Source organism: Protopterus annectens, chromosome 7.part0 (genome assembly GCF_019279795.1).
Source record: "Protopterus annectens isolate FY-2018-M chromosome 7.part0, PAN1.0, whole genome shotgun sequence".
In the NCBI taxonomy this organism is placed as follows: Eukaryota; Metazoa; Chordata; order Ceratodontiformes; family Protopteridae; genus Protopterus; species Protopterus annectens.
In genome coordinates, this window is record NC_056739.1 from 802165631 (window position 1) to 802188995 (window position 23365).

General features: G+C 40.0%; 1 protein-coding gene across 1 annotated transcript in view; it reads right to left on the reverse strand.

The window, feature by feature from the left end:
* LOC122806699 overlaps nt 1–23365 on the reverse strand; it is a 359094-nt gene that overhangs the window by 17476 nt on the left and 318253 nt on the right. Inside the window, exon 2 of the mRNA XM_044077336.1 lies at nt 9601–10296. Coding sequence (XP_043933271.1) covers nt 9601–10195 — 595 coding nt within the window. The 5' untranslated portion in view covers nt 10196–10296. The remainder of the gene's footprint in view (nt 1–9600; nt 10297–23365) is intronic.

The window sequence follows — 23365 nt, forward strand, 5'->3', positions numbered from 1 at the left end:
AGGAAAGAAGGTGGGTAAATGAATGGATGGTTGACAGCCACACTGGACACCACCTTGGGCATGAAGGAAAGGTTAGTTATGAGGGATACCCAGTCTGCATGGAAGATGATGAAGGGTTCCACAGCCATGAGTGCTTGCAGCTCAGAGACTCTTTTGGCTGAAGTGATGGCCAGAAGGAATGCTGTCTTCCAGGAGAGAAATTTTAGCTCTGCAGAATAAGCTGGTTTGAAAGGAGGCAGGGTGAGCTTTTCCAAGACAAACTTAGGGTCCCAAGCTGGTTTTGGTGCCTGTCTGGGAGGCCTCACATTGCTAGCCCCTCTGAGGAACTGCTTGATCAAAGGGTGTGAAAAAAGGAGCTTCTCAGTGTGAAAATGAGCAGAAATAGCACAGGCAGAATTTTTTTATAGATGAGAAAGAGAGACCACTGCGTAGTAGGTCAGCTAAGTAATCCAGGATGAGAGGGAGTGAGGGCTGTGCCATATTGGCCCCCTTAACCTGGACCCAGGTGCAGAACCTTTTCCATTTGTCTGCATAAGACTTTCTGGTGCTAGGGCATTTGGCCTCATGAATAACATCGGGAACATGTGTACTGAGGATGGCAGATTGGTTCGGGGTTAGGGAATAAGCCAAGCTGCCAAATTGAGTGTCTGCAATTGGGGATGCATGAATTCCCCTTCCCTCTGGGTTAGGAGGTTTGGAATCTAAGGAAGATACCATGGAGGCAGCGGGGACAGGCTGGGCAGCAAGGGGTACCAGTGCTGTTGGGGCCAGTCTGGAGCTATAAGAATGGTCCTTGGTTTTTCCTCCCTTATTTTGAGCAGTACCCTGTGGATGAGAAGTAGGAGAGGAAAGGCATAGACTGAGAGGTTTACCCAGGGGAAGGACAGGGCATCCACTTTCCAAGCCAAGCAGTGGTGCTCCCTGGTGCAGAATCTGCTTAGCTGATGGGTGGTGTGGGAGGCAAAGAGGTCTACCTTCAGAATTCCCCATTTCTGAGTTATTAGGGTGAAGGTACTTCTGTTGAGCTGCCACTCGTATAGGTCCAGAAGGTTTCTGCTTAATTGGTCTGCCAGGGAGTTGAGAGAGCCTGATAGGCATTGTGCTAACAGGTGTAGTTGCATGGAAGAGGCTGTGAGCCAAAGGGTTATAGCCAGCCTGCATAGAGGGTAGGACTGATTCCCTTCCTGCTTGTTGATATACCACATCACAGTGGTGTTGTCTGTTTTGATCAGGAAGACTCCTAGAAAGAGAAGGGGTTTGAAAGCTATCAAGGCGTGCTGCACAGCCATCATCTCTTTTTGATTGATGTGCAGGGGTATTTGATGTGGGTTCCATTGGCCCTGTATGCATTTGCTGTCAAGGTGTGCACTCCAACCGTAGTCTGATGTGTTTGTGGTGAGTGTCTGAGTGGTGGGGGTGGGGGTGGGGTGAACGGCAGTCACTGGTTGTGGGAGCAGGCTGTTGCTCACCAAAGGAATTCCTTCCTCAGGCAAGGAATAATAGGCAGAAGAGTTTCCAGGTCTTGAGAGTGTTGACACCAAAGGCTCTTTAGGTACCATTGAAGTTTCCTCATATGCAGTCTGGCATATGGAATGAGGAGTATGCAAGATGCCATGAACCCCAAAACTTACAGGATTTTCCTTGCAGAAAGCTGGGGCCTGGTGGCCAGTTGAGAGACGTAGGCTGTCAGGAAAATTTGTTTCTCTGGTGTAAGGAATGGCATCTGGGAAGCTGTGTCCAGACTTGCTCCCAGGAAGATTATCCTTTGGGTGGGCACATGTTTTGATTTCTTTTTGTTAATGGTGTACCCTGGGGAGGTTAGTAGGGTCTTTACAAAGGTTGGGTGCTTGAGCAGCTTTTCCTGGCTGTCTGCCTGAATAAGGCAGTCGTCTAAGTAGGAGTAAATTTGAATATTTCTTTGTCTGCAAAAGGCAATGGCCAGAGCCAGACAATTTGTGAAAACTCTGGTAGCAGCAGATAAGTCAAAGGGAAGCACAGAGAACTGAAAGAGTTGAGATCCTGCCCTAAAGCGGATATATTTCCTGCATGATTCCCTGATACGAATGTGGAGGTAGGCCTCTTTTAGATCTAGGGTGGCTAGTCAAGCATCCTTGGGAGAGCCTGGGTAGCAGCTGCTGGAGGGTGAGCATTTTGAATTTTGGGATCACCAGGAAGGTGTTTAGAATGATCGAGGATGGGGTGCCAGGTGCCCTCTTTTCTGGGCACCAGAAAAAGTCTGGAGTAGAAGCCTTGGCCTATCTGGTCTGCAGGAATGTGCTCTAGTGCTTTCAAAGAGAGCAGGGAATGGATTTGCTTTTGAGCCTCTGCCCACTGATTTTGTGGAAGATCTGGGAACCCTTTTGGGGTTGGAAGGGTGTGGAAGGAGAATTTGTATCCCTGAGACACAATATTTAGAACCCATCGGTCCTTCATAATGGTGGCCCAGGTGCTTGAGTGAAAGGAGAGTTTTCCTCCTAGGGGTAAGTGAGGGTGGGTAGAGGGGGGTTTAGGAGGAGGTGAGTCATTGTGAGTTCTTACCATAAGGGGATGGCTTAGAACTCCCTAGTTTTGAAGTGGAGGTAGTCCACTGCTTAGATCTCTGCATTCCCTGGGGCTAGTGTCTGGGGGGGGGGGTCTGTTTCCATGGGGCCTAGACTGGACCTGTTTACTCAAAGCAGGAAAGGACCAGTGCTTGGAGGGACAATGCCTCCTGAACCTAGGGGGGTGGACCTGTAAGAAATCTTTAACTGTTTACATAGATTTTGCTTCTTCTTCTTCCCTCTTTTTTAAGACCTCTTCTGCCTTAGTGCCAAATCTTTGTGCAAGGGGGCATCCAACAATTTAGATTTGACATGGTCTGGCAGGGGTTGATCCTTAAGCCATGCATGTCTTCTAATAACAGATCCAGTGACTGTTGCCCTGCAAGAAGCTTCTAGGGTGTCATAACCACAGTGCAAAGTGTGTTTAGTTACTTGACTTGCAGAATGCATTAAGTCTTAAAAATCTTTAGATTCTGCGCAAGCAGGAAAGGAAAAAAAATTGTTTAAGGAGTTCCAAGGTATGTTGCTGATATTTAAGCATATGGAACTGACAATTTAGTGCCCTGACAGCAAAAGTAACTGAGGTGTATACTTTTTTACCCCATCTGTCCAATGCTCAGGAATCCCTGTCTGAGGGGGTGGGATTATTAGCAGAGGTTGCTTTAATCCCTTTTGGCCCTTGTGAAATGACCTCAGGGTCAGCTGTTGGCTTTTTAAAAAGATATTTATGTGAGTCAGGGACTCTATAGTACCTGTCTGGTTTTCTGGGAGCAGGAGGTAGGGCATCAGGAGTCAAGCTGGATTCAAGGAAAACATCATCCACCACATCCAGGACTGGGGGGATGGCCAAGGGTCCAGGAATTCCCCTAATCTCTTTTTTTAACTGAGGCTACTCCTGACTCTCCCATTGGAAATGCTCCCTTAAAGTATACAGGATTTCCCCAAAGGAAAAACCTCTGGGGGAGGGGCTGTAGGAAGGGATTCCTTTGCATCAGAATCCTCATAAGTGGAGAGAGGCTGCATGTCTTCATAGTCCGATGCATCAGATTCATCTGACTCTTGTTCAGACAAAACTACAGGGAACAGATCTCTTTTCCTTTTGGAGGGGGTAGCTTGGCTTCCCCTGATCAGCATGATAAGGTCTTCTGCCATTTTAAGCATTTGAGACTGAGGCAAAGTAGCAGGTGCCTGAGAGTAGGTAGTCGGTTTCTTGGGTGTGGTTCGAACCCTGGGCCTAAGGAACTAGGTTGTTTTTGAAAGAAAAGTAGTTGAAAGAAGACGTCAGTTTGGTTCGAGATTCGGTTGTGCGAAGGACTTCCTCGGAAGCCGGTGCCTGCTCAGCGGCTCCAGACCCATCCAAGGTAGAGACGACCGCAGGATCCTCAGACAAAGAAGAGTTTTGTGCCATACTGGACTCTGAAAGGGTCTCAGTAGCGGCCTGCGAATCAACTGAAATGGGCATCAGGGGCTGCAAAAGTGCCTCACTGAGTACCGGAGGACTGACGACTAGCTTAACAGAAGTGTCATTGGTAGGTTTGTATCTGTGTGATCTGTCTCTGTCTTTATCTTTACGTTTCTTCAGAAGATCTGCTGACGGATGGCTTACCAAAGCCATATTTGAATTTGAGGACTTTAAACAAAAATATATGGCTACAATAAGAGCCTGAAGACGGATAGTTCTGGCGCTGAACAAAGCACAGAAGCAACAACGGGGGATGTCGTGGTCTGGGCCTAGACAAGTGACCCAGCAAGAGTGGATGTCTCAGTGTGGTATTTGCTTTCCACATTATTAGCTTTTTCTGACATCGGTTAGTGCAAGAAAAAAGGATCCCCAAAGGGGTACTTAGCTTTAGAAGACTTCAATTCAGAAACAAAAAGTCAGGTAGTGGCCGACCAGCACTCATGTGAACTGCTTCTGCTTCAGGCTCCATGGCAAGAAAGACTGATGTAATGGCATAGGCTGCCTTACTTTATACTACTGATGACCTGACATCAGTCATCAATCCCCAGCAACCAATGCAGAAATACTAAGTCTCTGGTATTCGGGCCGGCTGAAGGCCTACCCTGGCAGGATAACCGAAATGTGATGACTGCAACAGTGAAACACGAAGAACATCTATGTTTATTTGCGATAGTGAGAAGAAGATGGCTGCTGATATGCAAAAAAGAAGTGGCATTGAAGGCAAACGAGATAAATGTTTGGTAATGTGAGGTGGTAGCAGAGGTCGATGAAAGTGAGCAGCAAGCTGAGAAAGTAAAACTGGAGCAGGGCTTTAAGGAAAAGGTGAATGAACCTTTACAAGATACAGGAATGCAGCTTCGAGAAAGGCTGTTTAAGAAAGGATCACAGGAGGGGTGTGTTATTACAACAATCCATTCAGGAGGGTTGTAGGATGTTTATTTTAGAGATATGGTTAACCAAAGTGAAAGTGAAAGTGAGATGGCAGCATCTATCTTGGTGTGAAATTATGGACAGAATACAAGAAGAGGAGGGGAGAGAGATTGTGAAAAACAAAAAGTTGTATGTACAGACAGTGAGAGAAGGAGAAAGAAGAGCAGATGGAGCGGAAGGAGTAAAAGAGATGACCAGGAGGAAATTTGTAGTGAGTATAAGTAATAAAGAAGAAAATGGACTTGAAAGGTACCAGGTATGGGACACTGTAATTGCACCCTTGGGCATTTCCCCAAAGGAGGTAAGAGCTTTTATACTTATTAATAAACAGACTTTTTGCAACATTTTGTTTGAGACAGGACAATATTTGGAGAAGTTTTTAGAATAATTTGAAATTAAGAAAAACTGTAATCCATGGAACTCATACATAGTACAATAACAAAGAGACAAAAAAAAAGAATTTCTGTGCAGTTGTGAACTGAAATAGAGAGAGATATGTTATTATTTAAAGACTATATGTAAATAAGTTTAGTACAATACAAAAGTTTATGATGATAGAGGATTGTGGGCCAGGGGATGGGATTGTGGTGCAATTTTAAAAACAGAAAAAGGAAAGATCATACACATTCTCAAGTATAATAAATGTAGAAGATAACAGAAGACATAGAGGACATACAGGAAGGTTCTGAAATAAGTGAAGAAGACATAAATTGGGAGATAGTAAAAGGAAAAAATGAACTCTATGGGTAAAATGGTAAAAAGACAGAAAAAGAAAATGTAAAGGGATAAGTAAAAAAAAAGAAAGGAAATGGATGAAAGAGTACATACAGTTAATAACTGGGGCTTGGTATAATGGTTAAGGTGTCTGACTCACAAACACAAGGTTTGATTCTCACCTTGGGGAAGGAAATTGTCTATGCTTAGAATGGCTCTATTAAGAAAGCTAGCCTAGTAATTTGTTGTGAACTAAGAAACCATGAATTAAAGGAAAAATGGGCATTTTAGAGTGCTTTCTGTAAATGTGACTACTGATAAGAATATGGTAAGAACAGGAATTTTGGACTGGTGTAATACATGTGATGTAATTGTATGAGCAGACACAAGATTTTTAACAAGTCAAGAAAGATTACAAACAGAGAAACTATGGGGAAGAAAGATCATTTGGAATTTGGGAAATGAGAGCTGTTTTGGACCAGCCGTATTCTGTAGAAACACAGTCAAAATATTAGATGTAACTTGAGCAAAGTGGAAAGACTAACCATTGTAGATTTAAAATGGAAAGAACAAGGATATTGAATTATAATATTAAATGTACAGAAAGGGAAAGGTCATTTCATCAGATTTTAGACTATGCAGTGATAAATATGAATATTATAACAACAGGAGACTTTAAGCGTGATTTAACAGGCAAACATAAAATAAATGATGTAAGAAAAACGGTAGAAGTTATAAGATATGGTAAGTTAAAACTTTGGGACAAAAACTCATGGACATACAGAAGGGGTACATACAGAAGTGAAAGAAATTATTTTATAGCATCAGCGGGTCAAGTTATAGGCGATGGGGAGATAGTTGAAACATGATTTTTGATCATCTTGCAATATGGCTAGAGATAAAGGAAAACAAGGAATATATAAAATAGGCAAATGAATAAAAAGGATAAATGGGAAGGCATGGAATGAGAGAGAAAAGAGATTAGTAATACAGTTATAGAAAGATCATATTAATATGAGAACATTTTATAAAACTTGGTCTGAATTTCTGTGGATGATATTTAAGGAAAATATAAACTCAAGTTCTGAATGTGACAGTATGTTAAATAAATTACAAAATGAAGGAGGCAGGATATATAAGACCTGAAATTCCAGTTCTGTTAACATATGCAGATGACATTATAATAATTGCAGAAAGTAAACTTTGGATAAAAGAAATAATTTGCACAAATGAGTATCTAGAGATGATAGTAATGGCTTTAAATAAAGTGAAAAATAAAGGTTTAGGTGAAGTAGTAAAGATTGGGGCATATATTTTACAATGAATGAAATTTCTGTGTTAGGTATAAAATTTGGGAATAAGGATGTAAGTAGAATTCAATGGGAAAATTAACAAAAGAAATGCAACAAACCTGTCTTTTTTTGGAGAACATCTAAATTATCATTCAGAAAAAAGGCTTATTCAATAAATTTACTTATGGCAAAAATAGCATACTTAGCAAGTGTATTTATGCTGCCAACAGTAATTGAAAATGAATTATTGCAGATTTTTTTATGTATTTGGGGTTCTAGCTCAAACTCCAGTAAAAAGAAGAATTTTGTATGTAAATAAAGAAGAAGGAGGTTTAGGGTTAATTAACCCAGAGGAATATGCTGCTTCATTATTTGTACAAATAGTTAAGGAACATAAATGAAAACGATAAGAGATTAGTAATAAAACTGTAAAAATATAAGTATGATAAATTTTAGGGTATGGTAAAACAAAGAAAAAGAATAGATATATATATTTATATATATGAGGAAATAAAACATTACCAAGAAAAAGTATTTTTGTGGAAAATAAAAACTGATGATATAGGAAAAAATAGAAAAGTATGATATAATAATGTAATGATAAAACATCACTATGTAAATCCATGGGAAAATCTAACAGATAAAAAAATTTAATCTATAAAAATAACAAGCAAATGGTGTAATCAGAAAGTAGAATATCTAGATTTTTTTGCGGAGACTAGTAATAGATATATTGCCAGTAAAAGGAAATATGCCATATAAGAAGAAAAGTGATATATTACGTTTATATTGTCAAGAAGAAGAAGAAACTACATGGCATGTATTTTTTAAATGTTAAAGTATAAAAATGTTATGAGGAAAATTATGCAAAGAAGATTTTTTGAAGATATAAAAGAAGTGGTTAAAATAAACATGGATATGATTAAATATGTATATCAGAAGAATAAAAGTAACAAATATGTTAAAATAATAGATAAAAAGGGTATTGTATGTTATATGGGTTATACGGAATGAAAGAATAAATAAAATTATGTTTAATGGTAAATGGATTTTAGCAATAATACTAAGTAAAATCAGATGGTGATTATCAAAAAAGGAAAAAAGGAGTGGGGGTCTAACATTGATGAAAATTTAGTAAGACTGTGTAAATAGATGTGTGTGTGTGTGTGTGTGTGTGTGTGTGTGTGTGTGTGTGTGTGTGTGTGTGTGTGTGTGTGTGTGTGTAGGCCAGGTTGCACAGTTATACCCATCTATTTGGCTCACATAGGGGCCACATTCAATGGCTGGGGGATATTATGAAGAAATGACCAGGGTTTAAAACGATGGATCAGTCCATTGTGGCATGGTATCAACATAATTTAGGAATGCTGAAGATACTCCTTCCCCCCAGCACAGGCTGTAGAATACCTATCAGATAACCCTCCCAGCTCCTTGCAACATTTCTAAAATATGGCTGTCCATGAGTAGTTGTTAAGAACTCACACTCATTAACCCAGCTCCAGGAGAGGGTGTAACCCACCACACAGAATTCTTCCTGATCCACTGAACATTCTTGGAGTCATAGGTTTATTTCCAAGCCAGGCAAAGCTGAAGCTTTGAACTCTGCTCTGCTAAGTTAGTCATTAGTCATTTAATTTACATTACTAAATGAATCACCTTTCCCTTTCATTTAAAAATATATATGCAACAACCAACACATTTCTTGTCTGTAATGTTCATCAGAAACTATTAAATTGTCAATCACTCAGCCACCAGCAAAAGCAGAGTCTTAAAATTCCTTTCATAAACAGCTTCAGATAATTGGAGCTTGGAAGACAATTAGTATCTTACAGCATTATATCAAAGTTATTTATCTGCTGTCTAAGGCATTTTGCCAAGAAATCAAGAAATTAACATGTGAGTATGGGTTTAGGGTTACACTAATTTTATATATATATATATATATATATATATATATATATATATATATATACACACATATATAATGTGTATGTCTGCAAATGTATATCTATATACACATACATATACATGTATAACGTGTGTGTGTGTGTGTGTGTGTGTGTGTGTGTGTATATATATATATATATATATATATATATATATATATATATATATATATATATAGATATTAAAACACAAAAAAACAAATGGCTGTAGAGTCTGCACACGGAATTTATTTTACACACAAAGTAAAAGAAAGTCGACAAGGATAGTGAGCAGACGAAAAGAGCTTAAAGTTCTTTTATCCTGGTCGACTTTCTTTTACTTTGTGTGTAAAATAAATTCCGTGTGCAGACTCTACAGCTGTTTGTTTTTTTGTGTTTTAATACGTTTTTGTGCCTTTGATATATATATATATATATATATATATATATATATATATATATATATATATATATATATATATACACACACACACACACACACATAAGTGCATATATATATATATATATATATATATATATATATATATATATATATATATATATATATGACATTAGTTTAGACCAACTGCATTTGATCAGTAGTTTTCAGATATTCTGTCTTTTAGATCAAATGAAATATACCCATATGTATCTATCAATCTGTTTATACACACACACACGCACACACACACACACACACACACTCACACACAAACACACAAATGTGCCAGCCTTACCCCTCTCCATTTTTGCATGTCCAGGGATTTGCTGAGGTTCACTTCCACCTTGACTCTGCAGTGATGTCTTCTTCTCTGCCTCATCATCCTCAGGAATTGGTTTTATTTCACTGTAATGTTTTCTCCAATCACTAAATGCCTTCTCAAAGTTGCTAGCAAGACAAGCTGTGATGGCCTTTGCTTTCTCAGCCTTTTTGCAGAGGAACACCCTGCATAGTAACTGCCCCTTATGCTTGCAGATGTATAGGAAAACATTGGGGTACACAGTGTCAGCAGTACAATATGCAATATCGTGAAGGTATGTTTTGGTGATCTGGCATCCAGTGGCTATGTCTTTGACTTCCACGTAACGTGGTCTGATGACCAGGGCATGATCCTTGTAAACTTTATCCTTTGTGCTGATCATAAAATTTTGTACCACATCATGGGTATGTTCTATCTGGAGAGAGTAAACCTTCTCCACCCCAAGGTAGTGCAGTTTGAAAAAGGGGTCTCCTCGTGAAAGACTACTTGCTTTGTCCTTACTGAATTTACCCCAGAGTACCGCCGGTGACTTTCTGATGCTCTGCACCAACTGGAAATTGCTAAAAGACATTTTCTGGTTCTCTCCTTTAGTTCAGAACAATTCTTTTATGTTTGCAAATGCTGCTTTGAACTTGACTAGGATCTTGAAAGCCATCTAAGTCATCTATGGAGCTAGAAAAAGGAAAATACAAAGAAAGGAGAAGATTTTAATGTGTTTTGTAACCAAGTGCAAACTCACTGCAGTTCCCCTACCATACAAAAAGATGATTTGTTTACTGTCAGGGATATGAGGACATTTGGATCTATATTTGATTATAACCCATAAAACAAACCCACAAATGACATGTAAGAAGTCTTGGTGTCTGTCATGTTCTTCTGAGTGTTACAGCTAACACCCCCATACCTGTCCCTTCCCTTACCACATCCAGTTCTTCTTCTTCTACCCCAGGTAACTTTGAACCCCTCTAATTATTTATACCGTACCACTTTTTCAGGCAAGATATTCAAGGGCCTACCATATTCAAAGTGAAGTTCTAGTTACATCTAATCTGAAACATTCCCCCTTATTGTTACCATCCAAGTTTCATTCAACCCACGTGCAATGATGTGAGGCATTGCCGTCTGTGCCACGGAGAGTGAGACAGTACATGTGTGGCATGTGCAGGCATAGTTAGCTGGTGTTTTGTAAATAATTCTGTGTCAATTGACTGTCACACTGTCTTGTACAGATGCTTGTGCTAAAAATGTATCAACAGTCTTATTGTAATGGGGAGGGGAATAACCAGACCCCAGAAGCAATAAAAGTCAGTAAATATCTTCCATAATTTGCAGGGGGGGATAACTTTGATAGTTTTATTCATATATTTGAAAGAGTATGTAAACAGTGTAATGTTGACCAAGAGCTCTGGGTACGGTTCCTGACCCCCATACTCCATGGTAAAGCTGTAACTGCTGGTTCTAAATTGTCTGATACTGATTGTTTAAACTATGATAAAGTCAAACAATGTTTATTGAACTGTTACAAGTTGACACCTGAAGCTTACAGAAAAAAGTTTCGTGAGCATAGCCACAAGGCATATGAAAGTGTATGTGATTATATTGTTGAGTTAAGCACTTATTTTCATAGTTGGGTCAGTGGGTGTCAGGCCACCACTTTTGAAAGACTGGCAGACCTTTTGGTGAAGGAACAAGCCCTTAGTACTTTGCCTGAGGACATGAGAAGCTGGCTGGCACACTGGGAGTGTAACTCTGCATATGCGCTGTGGAGAAAAGGGGATCTCTACTTAGCAAGCAGGGCATCATTGCACAAGAAGGGGATACCCAGTGCTGCACATGGATATAAGGGAACCCATGGTGGGCAGCCTAAATCATCCCAACAGAGTCCACCAGTAACAGGGGAAGCCACTAGTTCAGATACACAGCCAGGATCAAGGGCTAAATATTTTAAATGTAACCAGTGGGGCCATGTATCATATAGATGTCCACTGAAGCAAGGTGGGGAACAAAAGGTATGGGAGCCAGCAATTGGGAAAAACAGCATGCCAGTAATAAGACAATAGGGGTGCAAAACTATCACTAAAGTTTGTATCTTATCTTAGTGGATGGAAGACAGGCCATTGCTAAGAGAGACACAGCCTCTGACATAGCCATTGTGAAGCCTGCAGTGGTTAAAAAGGAACAGTACTTGCATGGGCAGTCCATTTCAATTACAATCATTTTCATTACAATCCAGTCAGAGTTTTAGGAGGGATCTCACTCTAAATACCTTTGGCCAGGGTTTACCTTGACTGGGAGGGTGGAAAAGGAAGTAAGCAGGTAGCTGTGTTTGAGGTTATTCCTGCATATGTCTTGATAGGGAATGATTTTGATAATGCAGTATCTTGTGTGCATGCATTTACATGCAGTCAGGCTTAGAGACAGGCATTTAGGTCTGGTAGCCTGGGGAGACTCAGACAGACCCCACACCTGAAACTGGGGCTAGCGATGTGGCTATTTCAGGGAAGGAACTACCTTGTAGCAGTGAGCCTGAAAGTGAGTCACAGCTGCTGATAGGTACTGATGTTCCTGTGGACGGGGGAGACTGCAAAAACAGAGGTGAGTGGTATTATTCAGGCTGACAGTGATACATCTCTGTCAGAAGATACTAGGCTTCCTGTGGAAGGGGAACTGGGAAAGATCACAAAGGTAGATTTGAGACAGGCTCAGCTTTTGGACCCTACCTTACAAGGCCTGAGGAAGGTAGCTAAGGAGGCACCTGATGCTCAAAGAAAAGGGGAGTCTGTATACTGGAATAAAGGGTTACTGTACAGAGAGTGGACCTCTGAGGGAGGGCTAGAGGGTGAGGTAATACAGCAGTTGGTAGTGCCCACAGTCTACCTTTTGGCACTGCTAGCCATAGCCCATGTCATTTCTTTGGTAGGCCATATAGGCATAAAGCGTACCAACAGATGTATTATGCAGAACTTTTATTGGTCTGGGATTGCAAGGGATGTAACAGGGTACTGCAGGACCTGTGAGCAGTGTCAAAAAGTAGGCAAGGCAGAGGACAAGGTCAAGGTTCCTTTGATGCCTTTGCCTGTGACTGAGGAGCCATTTCAAAGGATAGCTGTGAATATTGTGGGGCCTCTGAGCACCCCATGTTCCACAATGGAGAAGTATAAACTGGTGGTAGTAGATTATGCTTCGAGATACCCTGAGGCAGTGGCTCTGTTCTCCATCAAGGCAGAGAAGGTGGCTTTGTTAGAGATTTTTATCAGGATAGGTTTCCCGAGAGAAATACTGACTGACAGAAGTGCCAGTTTATGCCAGACCTCCTGCATTGTGGGGTGAAGCAGCTAAAGACCACCCCCCAGACTAATGGTTTTGTAGAGATGTTAAACTCTACACTACAGACCATGCTGTGGGCATTTGCTGACCAGTTTAAGAGAGAGTGGGGCAAACATTTACCCCATCTACTATTTGCATACAGAAAGGTACCCCAGGAGTCTACAGGTTTTTCACCCTTTGAATTGCTGTATGATCATAGGGTGAGGGGGGCTTTAGATTTGATTTGTGATGAGTGGCAGGATGAGTGTGAATCCCACAAGGAGTCTGTTGTGGCATATGTCGTCAACCTCAGGACAAGGCTTAAGAAGCTCATGGCCTTGGCCCAGAAGCCTGGCAGAAGCCCAACAGCAGAGCAAGTCCTGGTATGACAGGTTTGCTTGAGCCTGAGAGTATGCAGTGGGAGAGCAGGTTATGGTTCTCATTCCTGTCAGTCACAATAACCTGCAGACAGCTTGGGAGGGAACCTTTGAAGTAGTAATTAAGGTCAGTAATGTTAATTACATGATAAACCTGCTGGGTAGGAGGCAGGGGAACAAATTCAACTCTGTTAACATGATGAAGCCTCAGCATGTCAGGGAAGTCATGTGCAGACTGCAAAGGGCCGGACTGACCATTAAGCCCAGTAAGTATCTGGTGGGTATGGCAGAGGTCTCCTTCCTGAGACACAGAGTGGGGAGTGGTATGATTAGGCCAGAACCTGCCAAAGTGGAAGCTATTCAGGCGTGGCCTGCTCCTGTTACCAAAAAGCAGGTAAGGGCATTCTTGGGGGCAAGTTTGTTCCCAATTATAATAGAATAGATGTTTCCCTCACAAACATGACAAGGACAAACAAGCCAGATAAGGTTGTGTACATCCCAAAAGCTTAAAGAGGCTTTGGGAGGATCCCCTGTGTTAGCCAGTCCAGATTTCAGGCAAATAATCTGTTGTGTAGGTGGATGCTTCAAACCATGGGGTGGGGGCTGTACTCAGCCAAGTCTCCTCGGAGAAGAGCACCCAGTTGTATATGTCAGCCATAGACTCCAACTCAGGTAGGAATGTTAAGCAGCTGTAGAAAAAGAATGTCTAGCCATAGTATGGGCATTGCAGAAACTTCAGCATTATCTGTATGGAAGGAAATTCACTATGGTTACAGACCACAATCCCTTAACATGGCTACATAATGTCAGCCATCAAAATGCCAAGTTATTAAGGTGGAGCTTAGCGATGTAGGCATATGACATGGCAGTTCAGCCGTGTAGTGTGGTCAGCAATGCAAATACAGATGGACTCTCAAGACAGGGTATGGGTTAATGTGTTCCCAGACAGGCCCAGTACTCTCAAGCAACATTTCTCCAGGGTCACTTGAAAAATTAGCTTACGTCTTCAAAGGTGGGAGGGGAGAGATGTGGTGATGTGAGGTATTACCATCTGTGCCAGGGAGAGTAAGGCAGTATGTGTGTGGCATGTGCCAGCATAGTTAGCAGGAGTTTTATAAATAATTTTGTGTCATTTGACTATCACACTAACTTGTACAGATGCTTGTGTTAAAAATATATCAACAGTGTTATTACAACTGCTTAAATGTATATGTTTAAAGAAAGAATTCTGGAAGGGAAGAGTATAAGTTTTTGAAATTGTTCTTTAGCTTTCAGATACTGCAACAGATCTTAGCAAAGCTCTAAGTGTGTATTGTACCAGAATCAGGTGATCAAATGTGATGTCATTCTATAACCAGCACTGAGAGGATGGAACTTGCACAGCAATTTATTTTGTTATGTTTTCTTTGGAACCTAATATCAAGATCTGTGACAGTTATCACAGTTCACTTTAGTTTTGAAGCTCTTCGCCTTGCCTTGTGGAAGTAAGCATCTCAGCATCCTATCTTGCCTTGACAGTTACTCTTTAGACAGTCAGGAAATACAGTGACATTAGTTAAGTATTGTTTTTCTGCATCTATGTGAATCTGTCCAACTGTGTTACTTACAATTCTCCTGTGACTGAAACTCTGATGTTTATTGTATGTAGATATTTAGTATTCTCATGTTTTCTATTTTATTATTTATTATTAAATATTTTATACCTTTTATTGTGGCTGGTCAATTAGAGAATACTTTTATCATCTTGATAGTACTTGTGCTTATTTTAGTCACGCCATGGCCACTCAGAAAAGCCTTGCTGCTTGGTTACAGTCTAACATTTACATTAGTATTGATTTTACTCAGTGTAATTGGGTACCCTTATATGAGTCTTAGAGTGGTTGACTGGTGGCAGCGTGGTTACCTTATAGTCTGAGCAGAAGGGGTACAGCTAGTAAATCTGCGCTAGCCTTTCCTAGGAGTGTGTGTGTGTGAAAATCAAATACCCAGATGTGGGTGTGTCAGCTACTTAGAACTGGGACACAGTGCTCCAAAGTGAGTCTTATTTTGGGATCTGGAGAAGCAGAGAGTCCAGTCACATGTCTGGAGTGTGTTCCCTGTGTGCTCTTGGGGGAAACTGTGCTTGATGCAGAGAGCTGCATTTGAAAATAATGTGTAAATCCATTCCTGTTCTTAGTGACTGTCTCTCACTGGTGTCTGTGGTGAGGACTGAGGCTCCTTGAATACTGGCTTACGGTAGAGAGGCCATCACACCATATCCTTTCTCTTTAGCTATACCTAAACATCTGTTACTTAGTGTGTACAAATCACATTATATTCTTTCTTTCTTTCTCGTTTTATTCCCTTTTCTAATGCACAGAAGTCTGCTTACTAAAGTTTGTGGTCACATGCTATCCCCACCACACTATTCACCATTTTAGACTACTACTCTAATTTCCAGTTTCTCTGCAGGCTCCAGATCTGCATAGAGTTCTGCATGTAGGACACCGTCAGTGTCCTGTGAAATGGAAAGATAAGCTTAGCATCTTTAAAATTGACAGTTTCTGCTCTGCACTTCTCATTCTTGTAGCTTTCTGTAGCTTGTCACAATACATAGTGTCAAACTCTTTCTTGAAAAGTAAATGCTAAACTATTATATCTCAGGACAGTAAAGATGAAAGAAACATAAGCATGTAAATATAACATATGAAATTAACACAGTAAAGTAAAACAGGAAGAACTATAGAGTGAAGCTGAAATGCATAACATTACACAAGCAGCTATGTCAATAAAAAAATCATTTGTTTAGCAAGATGAAGGGTATTTTACTTAATTACCTAAATTAAAAACCAATATATTTAAATGCAAAAGAAAAATATATAGCTTCTTTCACATAGCATATCACATTTTCCAACCCATTTTGACTTAACAAAATATTTCCGCATATCATTTGCTTACTTCCCTTATTTTATCTTTGCATCTCCTTATTATGGGCTGAAACATAAAAGGGAAAGGAGTGAAAATTATATATGAAAGGCAAAAGGCATAGTCTGTTGTACAATACATTATGCCAAAATATTCATACATGTAGCAATTCATGAAGGTCTTACAAGAGGCACAAGAGGCTTTGTAACTGGTATAAGGCAAAATATTGGCATCAACAGTCCAGATACAAGGCAGCTTTGGTGATCACAATGCTTAATTTACCTTCTATGATACAGAGACAGGTACACAACTACAGACCCGAGTATGTCAGATACAAATGCTCCTTGAATGAGATTAATTAAATGTAACAAGAGATACTAGATTTTACTGAACTCTGGATAGGATGTAAAGTGGTGGATGAAAGGTATTGTCACGTCCGTCATAGTAATGTGACAGCTGTCACTCCCCTTATATGATATTCACAGTGGTACCTTTGACCAAAACTAACCAAGGAGTCTGCAAAGTCAACCTCAGTTGTAGACAAAAAGCAGTGGAGCTTAGGAAGAATTTGTAGATGGGTCTCTAACCAATTCATTAGAAGGTGATGAAAGAAAAGCAGGTTTAACATACTACTAATGATGGCAAGTTGCTCTAAAGCACTGAAGGAAATCAGATTATAAGCAGTGAAATGAGGCTTTTCAACTTTCCTTTTTTGCAACAACAGCACAATTTTAAACACCTCCTAATACTGGTATTGTAAACATAAAGAACGGCATACAGACTGCATAGTATTGTTACGAGACTACAGATCCAGTCTCATGTGGACATAAGTGAGAACAGATTAAGGGAAAACATCTATAGGTGCGGTACACATACATTTAAAGCTCAGTCTTGTAAAAGCAGCAGCAATGAACAGAAGCACAGAAATGTGTAAGGAATTTGTGATCAGCAGAAAAAGGAGGGTAAGCTACTTACATTTGTAGCTAGTGCCCAGATTTCAGATTTGGTAAACAAATGTCAACACATTAATAAAGAAGCTTACAGTGCAACAAGGTTAATGCAGCACAGAATGGAATGACTTACACTACAGCTAATATAATTCAATAAGGTTAAAGCCCATAAGGATAAGTGCACTAGTGATAGTAAGGTGAGAAGCAAAAGGAAACAGCACAAACTTATAGTGCAACTACCCTTCATATAAGTATAAAAAAGATTTATTCTTCTTCTTTTGGCTTTTCCCGGTTAGGGGTCACCACAGTGTATCACCTGTCCACTCATGACTGGCAGTGGAGTTTTACGGTGTCGAATTGCCAGCCCGGTACACACACCTAGGGCCAATTTAGAGTGTCCAATCCACCTACAGCATGTCTTTGGGATGTGGGAGGAAACCAGAGCACCCGGAGGAAACCCACGCGACTACAAGGAGGACATGCAGACTGCGCACAGAAGGCACCCCAGCTGAGGATCGAACTGGAGAACCTCTTGCTGTGAGGCGGCAACGCTAACCACTGCACCACCGTGGCCGCCCATGAAGTATGATATAAACATCCCTTGAAGACTTGGGAACGCTTCAACAATGAACAACGTTACAAACATACACAAAACATATTTAAAACTAAAAAGTAATATTGCAATAATTTTGAATATATAAAAGAGCTTGACGTTTTATTAGACAATGAAAGAAGTAAAACAGTGGAAAAATGCAGAAGGTAAAAGTGAAGGAGGAATGCGATAGAGATACAAGTAAACAATATAAACGAAAATGAATGGATTGTCAGGAAAGAAGCAGAGATGGAAGGAGATGCAGATAGAAAGAACAACTACAAAACATAGAAATGGGACCAGGAAAATGCAAAAGTAAAGGAATACATAGAAAACAAGCAAGTGCAAGATCTCAGTGGCAAACATTAATATTATGAGAGATTCTGCAATAAAGGATATAGATGTATACTTGTGTGTATTAAGTAAAGAACACATACTGTACTTTTATTAGGGTGGTAAAAGGACAGATCATTTAGCAAGAACAGAAGCTCAGAAGCCTCTAGCTGTCTGGTATCTCAGCACAGAGTTGTGCCTGGTAGCCACTTCAGTTCAGCTTGGTGCAAAGGCTCAAATGCAGAGCCTAAACACCAGAAGCTAAAAACTTAAAAAAAAAAACTTTAAAAAGATTCAAAAAGACCAATGAGTATGCTTATTCCAAGCCATAGTTTGACCTCTCTTTACCAGAGAGGGTCCAATCGACACAATCCTCTCACTAAAGTGTAGATAGGCCACTTCGAATCCAAGATGGCCAGAAAAATGTGCTCATAACAAACAGCCAATACAAACAAACCCAGATGCAGCAAGCCTGTATTTGGACTATACTACAGCTACTAGCTACCCTAGTTTTAGCAGAAAACACTAGAGAATGTTTAACACAGCAGAAAAACAGCAGTGAGACACTAAAAATGTTTAAAACAGTAGAAAATCAGCTAGGAGGCTCTAAATAATGTTTTAAACAGCTAACAGATCAGTAATTTAAATACTGCTTAGTGGGAAAACCAGAATAAGTAGAACAGTTAGCTTTAAAACAATGAAAAATACCAGTAATTACTTAAACAGTGAAAATAGCAAAACAATCTTTCTAAGTAGTGAAAACAGTAATAAAATCTGATTTAAGTGGCACAGTAATGCAGACAATTGCAGTACAACAATGCAATTTAGTACACAGTATAAAAATACAGTATAAAAGTAGGCGGCAGGCAATAAAAAGTGCAATAAATAGTATAAATAAGCTAAAAAACTGGCAACTTACGTTTTTTTTTGAAGCTCAGAAGCCTCTGGTCGTCTGGTATCTCAGCTCAGTGTTGTGGCTGGTAGCCCACCTCAGTTTAGCTCGGTACAAAGAAGAAGGAGGAGTTCCCTGTGACCTCATTCAAAGAATGCAAATTCTATCAACTATGTGACTACTATTTTTCACTCGGGTGAATATATTAATATTACTATTTTGAATATCATTGTACTAGGGTAGCTTATTTAATTTGTGTGAAAGACCGTTCCTAAATATCACAGGTATTCTAGGTGCCAGGTTATATAATGTATATGTAAGTTTTTTTCTGACTAAGTGAAGTAATGCACAAAAAAACAAAGACAAGCAAAGAATAATCCACGACCTTGAAGAAAGGAACCGGAACTCTGCTAAAGTCCGCAAGGCTTTATTTTTATTTCTGAAGTATTCCAAAAGTCACAGATAGAATCACACAAGCGCTTTCGCTCAGGCAATCCTGAGCTTTATCAAGTGAAAACAAATTGCAGTGTGCAGTAACCTCCATTAAATAGCCTGGCAATTATACAATTAATTAATTAGTAAATCTAGTACTAAGGTGTGGTGCTTTAGAGTTGGGTGTTAAAAAAGTTAGTCATTATATCAACTCAAAAAAAGAAATGTTTGCAATAACATATGCACTTAAATAAAAATGACTAACCATAAAAAACATTTTAAAATGCCAGTTTCCTAGGTTTCAGAACATAAAAGTCTGAAGTCTGATTGGGGTTGTAGATTGTTAAAGAATATGCTTAAAGATGTGTTTAGATTGTCAGTGAATTGTTAAAAATTTTTTTTTTTTTTTCATTATTACTTTACACTGATAAAAACATGCAATAAAATGTACGTGAGATATTTTTAATGCCCATCCATATAACATTTCCTATAGAATTTGATTTATTAGTCGGAATCCTATAACCGTGGATGTTCAATAATTTAATATGCTGTGTGGGGATGCTGTGGTATGAAGGGGGTCAAGTGTGAGAGTTATAACCTAGCCCTCCTAAGCTTGAGGACCGGTTTAATGCTGATCATCCCATTCAGACCTGGTGGCTTCCCTGCATTCAGTCTCAACTGCCATAATAGTTCACGGTAGCCCAAGGTGGATTCCCAGTCACCACCTCTTGCATCTGGCTCAACCTGTTCCAGAACTAGAAACTGGATTTTGGGTTCTGGGCAGGAGAGTGAGTGTTTGTAGAAGGCGTTGGTTTCCTTCTTCCTGGTCATGTCATAAAGATGCTCGTAGATACGTTTTCTTAATTCCCTCTCAGTTTTGCCCACATAGAAACTTTGACAGTTGGTGCACATCCCCAAGTATACGACCCTCTAGAGGCACAGGTGTAAAATCCAGTGGGGTGTATCTTGTAGTTCCTAGACGGGAGGTATGGTGCTGTTTCTTTGGATATGGCATGACATTGGGCACAGGCACCACATTTGAATGTGCCCAGCCTTGGTTGTTTTACCTTCATCTTTTTTCTTTGATTTCTTTCAAATAATTCCTTTAAATTAGCCCCTCTTTTACGAACAAAACTGGGTTTAGGTGGTATGTAGTCCTTTAGTTCTTCAAAGAGGGTTAAAACCGGCCAGTGATGTAAGATTGTTTCTTCCAATTCATAGGAATTTGATGAGTATGTGTGTGCAAAACTGTTAGTGTGAACAGTATCCTTGTTTTGTGTATTGTTGGTCACTGGTACAAAACCCCCCCTAGTATTGGTTTATAGAGGGAATGTCGTGCAGATTTTACCTCTGCTGCTAGAGTTAGAAATAGTTCCAGAGGGTAACCTCTCTCCAAGAAAAGGTTTTCCAAAAATTCCACCTCAGAAACAAAATCTTTCTGCGTACTGCATATTCTACTTGCTCTGATGAGCTGCCCTTAATGATCCCCTCTTTTGATATGGTGGGTGGGCACTTTCGAAGTGTAGCAAGGAGTTAGAAAATGTTGCCTTGCGATGTAGTTTGGAATGGAAAGTTTTCTGATTGTAGTCCTTGTAAAGAGTAATGTCCAGATAATGAAGTTCGGGCTGATCCACTGTGTGTGTGAATTGTAGGAAATTCGTTGTTGAATTGATGTGTGTAAGGAATTCAGATAGGTTCCTTTCAGAGCCAGACCATAAAATACAGATGTCATCCAAATAACGTCTGTAGAACAGAATGTGATCTTTCCATGGGGGTATTAAAACGAATGTATGCTCCCACATGTGCAATACTACATTTGCGTAGAAGGATGCACAAGATGCCCCATGGCAACCTATGCGTTGCGGTATAATTCACCATTAAAAAGATGAAGTTGTTGGACAAAACCATCTCCATCATTTGTAAGCAAGTTGGACATTTTGTTACTAAGGGTTGTCTTCTGGCCTAGAAATTGGGCAAACCATTCCAAACCTTTTTGATGAGGGATGCCGGAAAACAGATCTTTGATGTCCACTGTGACCATTAAGGTGTCTGGGGAGTAGCAAGAGGTGGGAATGTCCCGGAGGAAGTGCCAAGAATCCTTGCAGACGTGGGACAATAAAGACGTGTATTCTTTGGTCATGTAATCAATAAATTTTCCCAGGGGCTCAGTCACTCCACCTGCTCCTGATACAATCGGCCGGAATTGTAGTGGATTTATTCCTTTGTGGGTTTTAGGTATCCCAAAGATGACTGGTATTCTGGGCTTTTCCACATGTAAGTAGTTGTAGACCTTTTCATTGATGGCCTGTTGTAATAGAAGGTCACTAAGATAGTACTTAATCTCAGCAAAGGCTATATTGATCTCGTTTCGTGAAACCGTCTCGTATTGTTCGTCATTCTGCAACATAGTGTGCATGTGGGCTTCGTAGTCCTCTGAGAACATAAGGACAATTCCCCCTCCTTTATCAGGTTTCATGACCCTGATTTTTTCTTCATGCAAGTGTTCAATAAAATAAGGAGAAACAACTTTGCCATATACAATTACACGGACATGAACCTTCCCACAAATGCTTTTGATATTTTCACCCGAGGGCTACATTTTGTCCCAACTAAACCCATGAATTTAACACAAGCTTTGATAGATTTAAAAATGTTTACCAGAGCTTTAAACTTAAATTTGATTTTTGAAGGGCAAACATTTAATGCAGCAGGCCCAACGCGTACAAGTCTCTTTAACCCCCCACTACACCCAATAATCCTCTTTTTTGAAAAGTTAGTGGAGAATGACTTCAGGAAAGTATATAATAATCAAGAAATTCTACTTCATCCAAATTTTTCTGAACAAGAAATGAATTTTATTTAACACTTGCATGAAGAAAAAATCAGGGTCATGAAACCTGATAAAGGAGGGGAATTGTCCTTATGTTCTCAGAGGACTACAAGCCCACATGCACACTATGTTGCAGAATGACGAACAATACGAGACGGTTTCTTAAACGAGATCAATATAGCCTTTGCTGAGATTAAGTACTATCTTAGTGACCTTCTATTACAACAGGCCATCAATGAAAAGGTCTACAACTACTTACATGTGGAAAAGCCCAGAATACCAGTCATCTTTGGGATACCTAAAACCCACAAAGGAATAAATCCACTACAATTCCGGCCGATTGTATCAGGAGCAGGTGGAGTGACTGAGCCCCTGGGAAAATTTATTGATTACATGACCAAAGAATACACGTCTTTATTGTCCCACGTCTGCAATGATTCTTGGCACTTCCTCCGGGACATTCCCACCTCTTGCTACTCCCCAGACACCTTAATGGTCACAGTGGACATCAAAGATCTGTTTTCCAGCATCCCTCATCAAAAAGGTTTGGAATGGTTTGCCCAATTTCTAGGCCAGAAGACAACCCTTAGTAACAAAATGTCCAACTTGCTTACGAAATGATGGAGATGGTTTTGTCCAACAACTTCATCTTTTTTAATGGTGAATTATACCGGCAACGCAAGGGGGTTGCCATGGGGGCATCTTGTGCATCCTTCTACGCAAATGTAGTATTGCACATGTGGGAGCATACATTCGTTTTAATACCCCCATGGAAAGATCACATTCTGTTCTACAGACGTTATTTGGATGACATCTGTATTTTATGGTCTGGCTCTGAAAGGAACCTATCTGAATTCCTTACACACATCAATTCAACAACGAATTTCCTACAATTCACACACACAGTGGATCAGCACGAACTTCTTTATCTGGACATTACTCTTTACAAGGACTACAATCAGAAAACTTTCCATTCCAAACTACATCGCAAGGCAACATTTTCTAACTCCTTGCTACACTTCGAAAGTGCCCACCCACCATATCAAAAGAGGGGGATCATTAAGGGGCAGCTCATCAGAGCAAGTAGAATATGCAGTACGGAGAAAGATTTTGATTCTGAGGTGG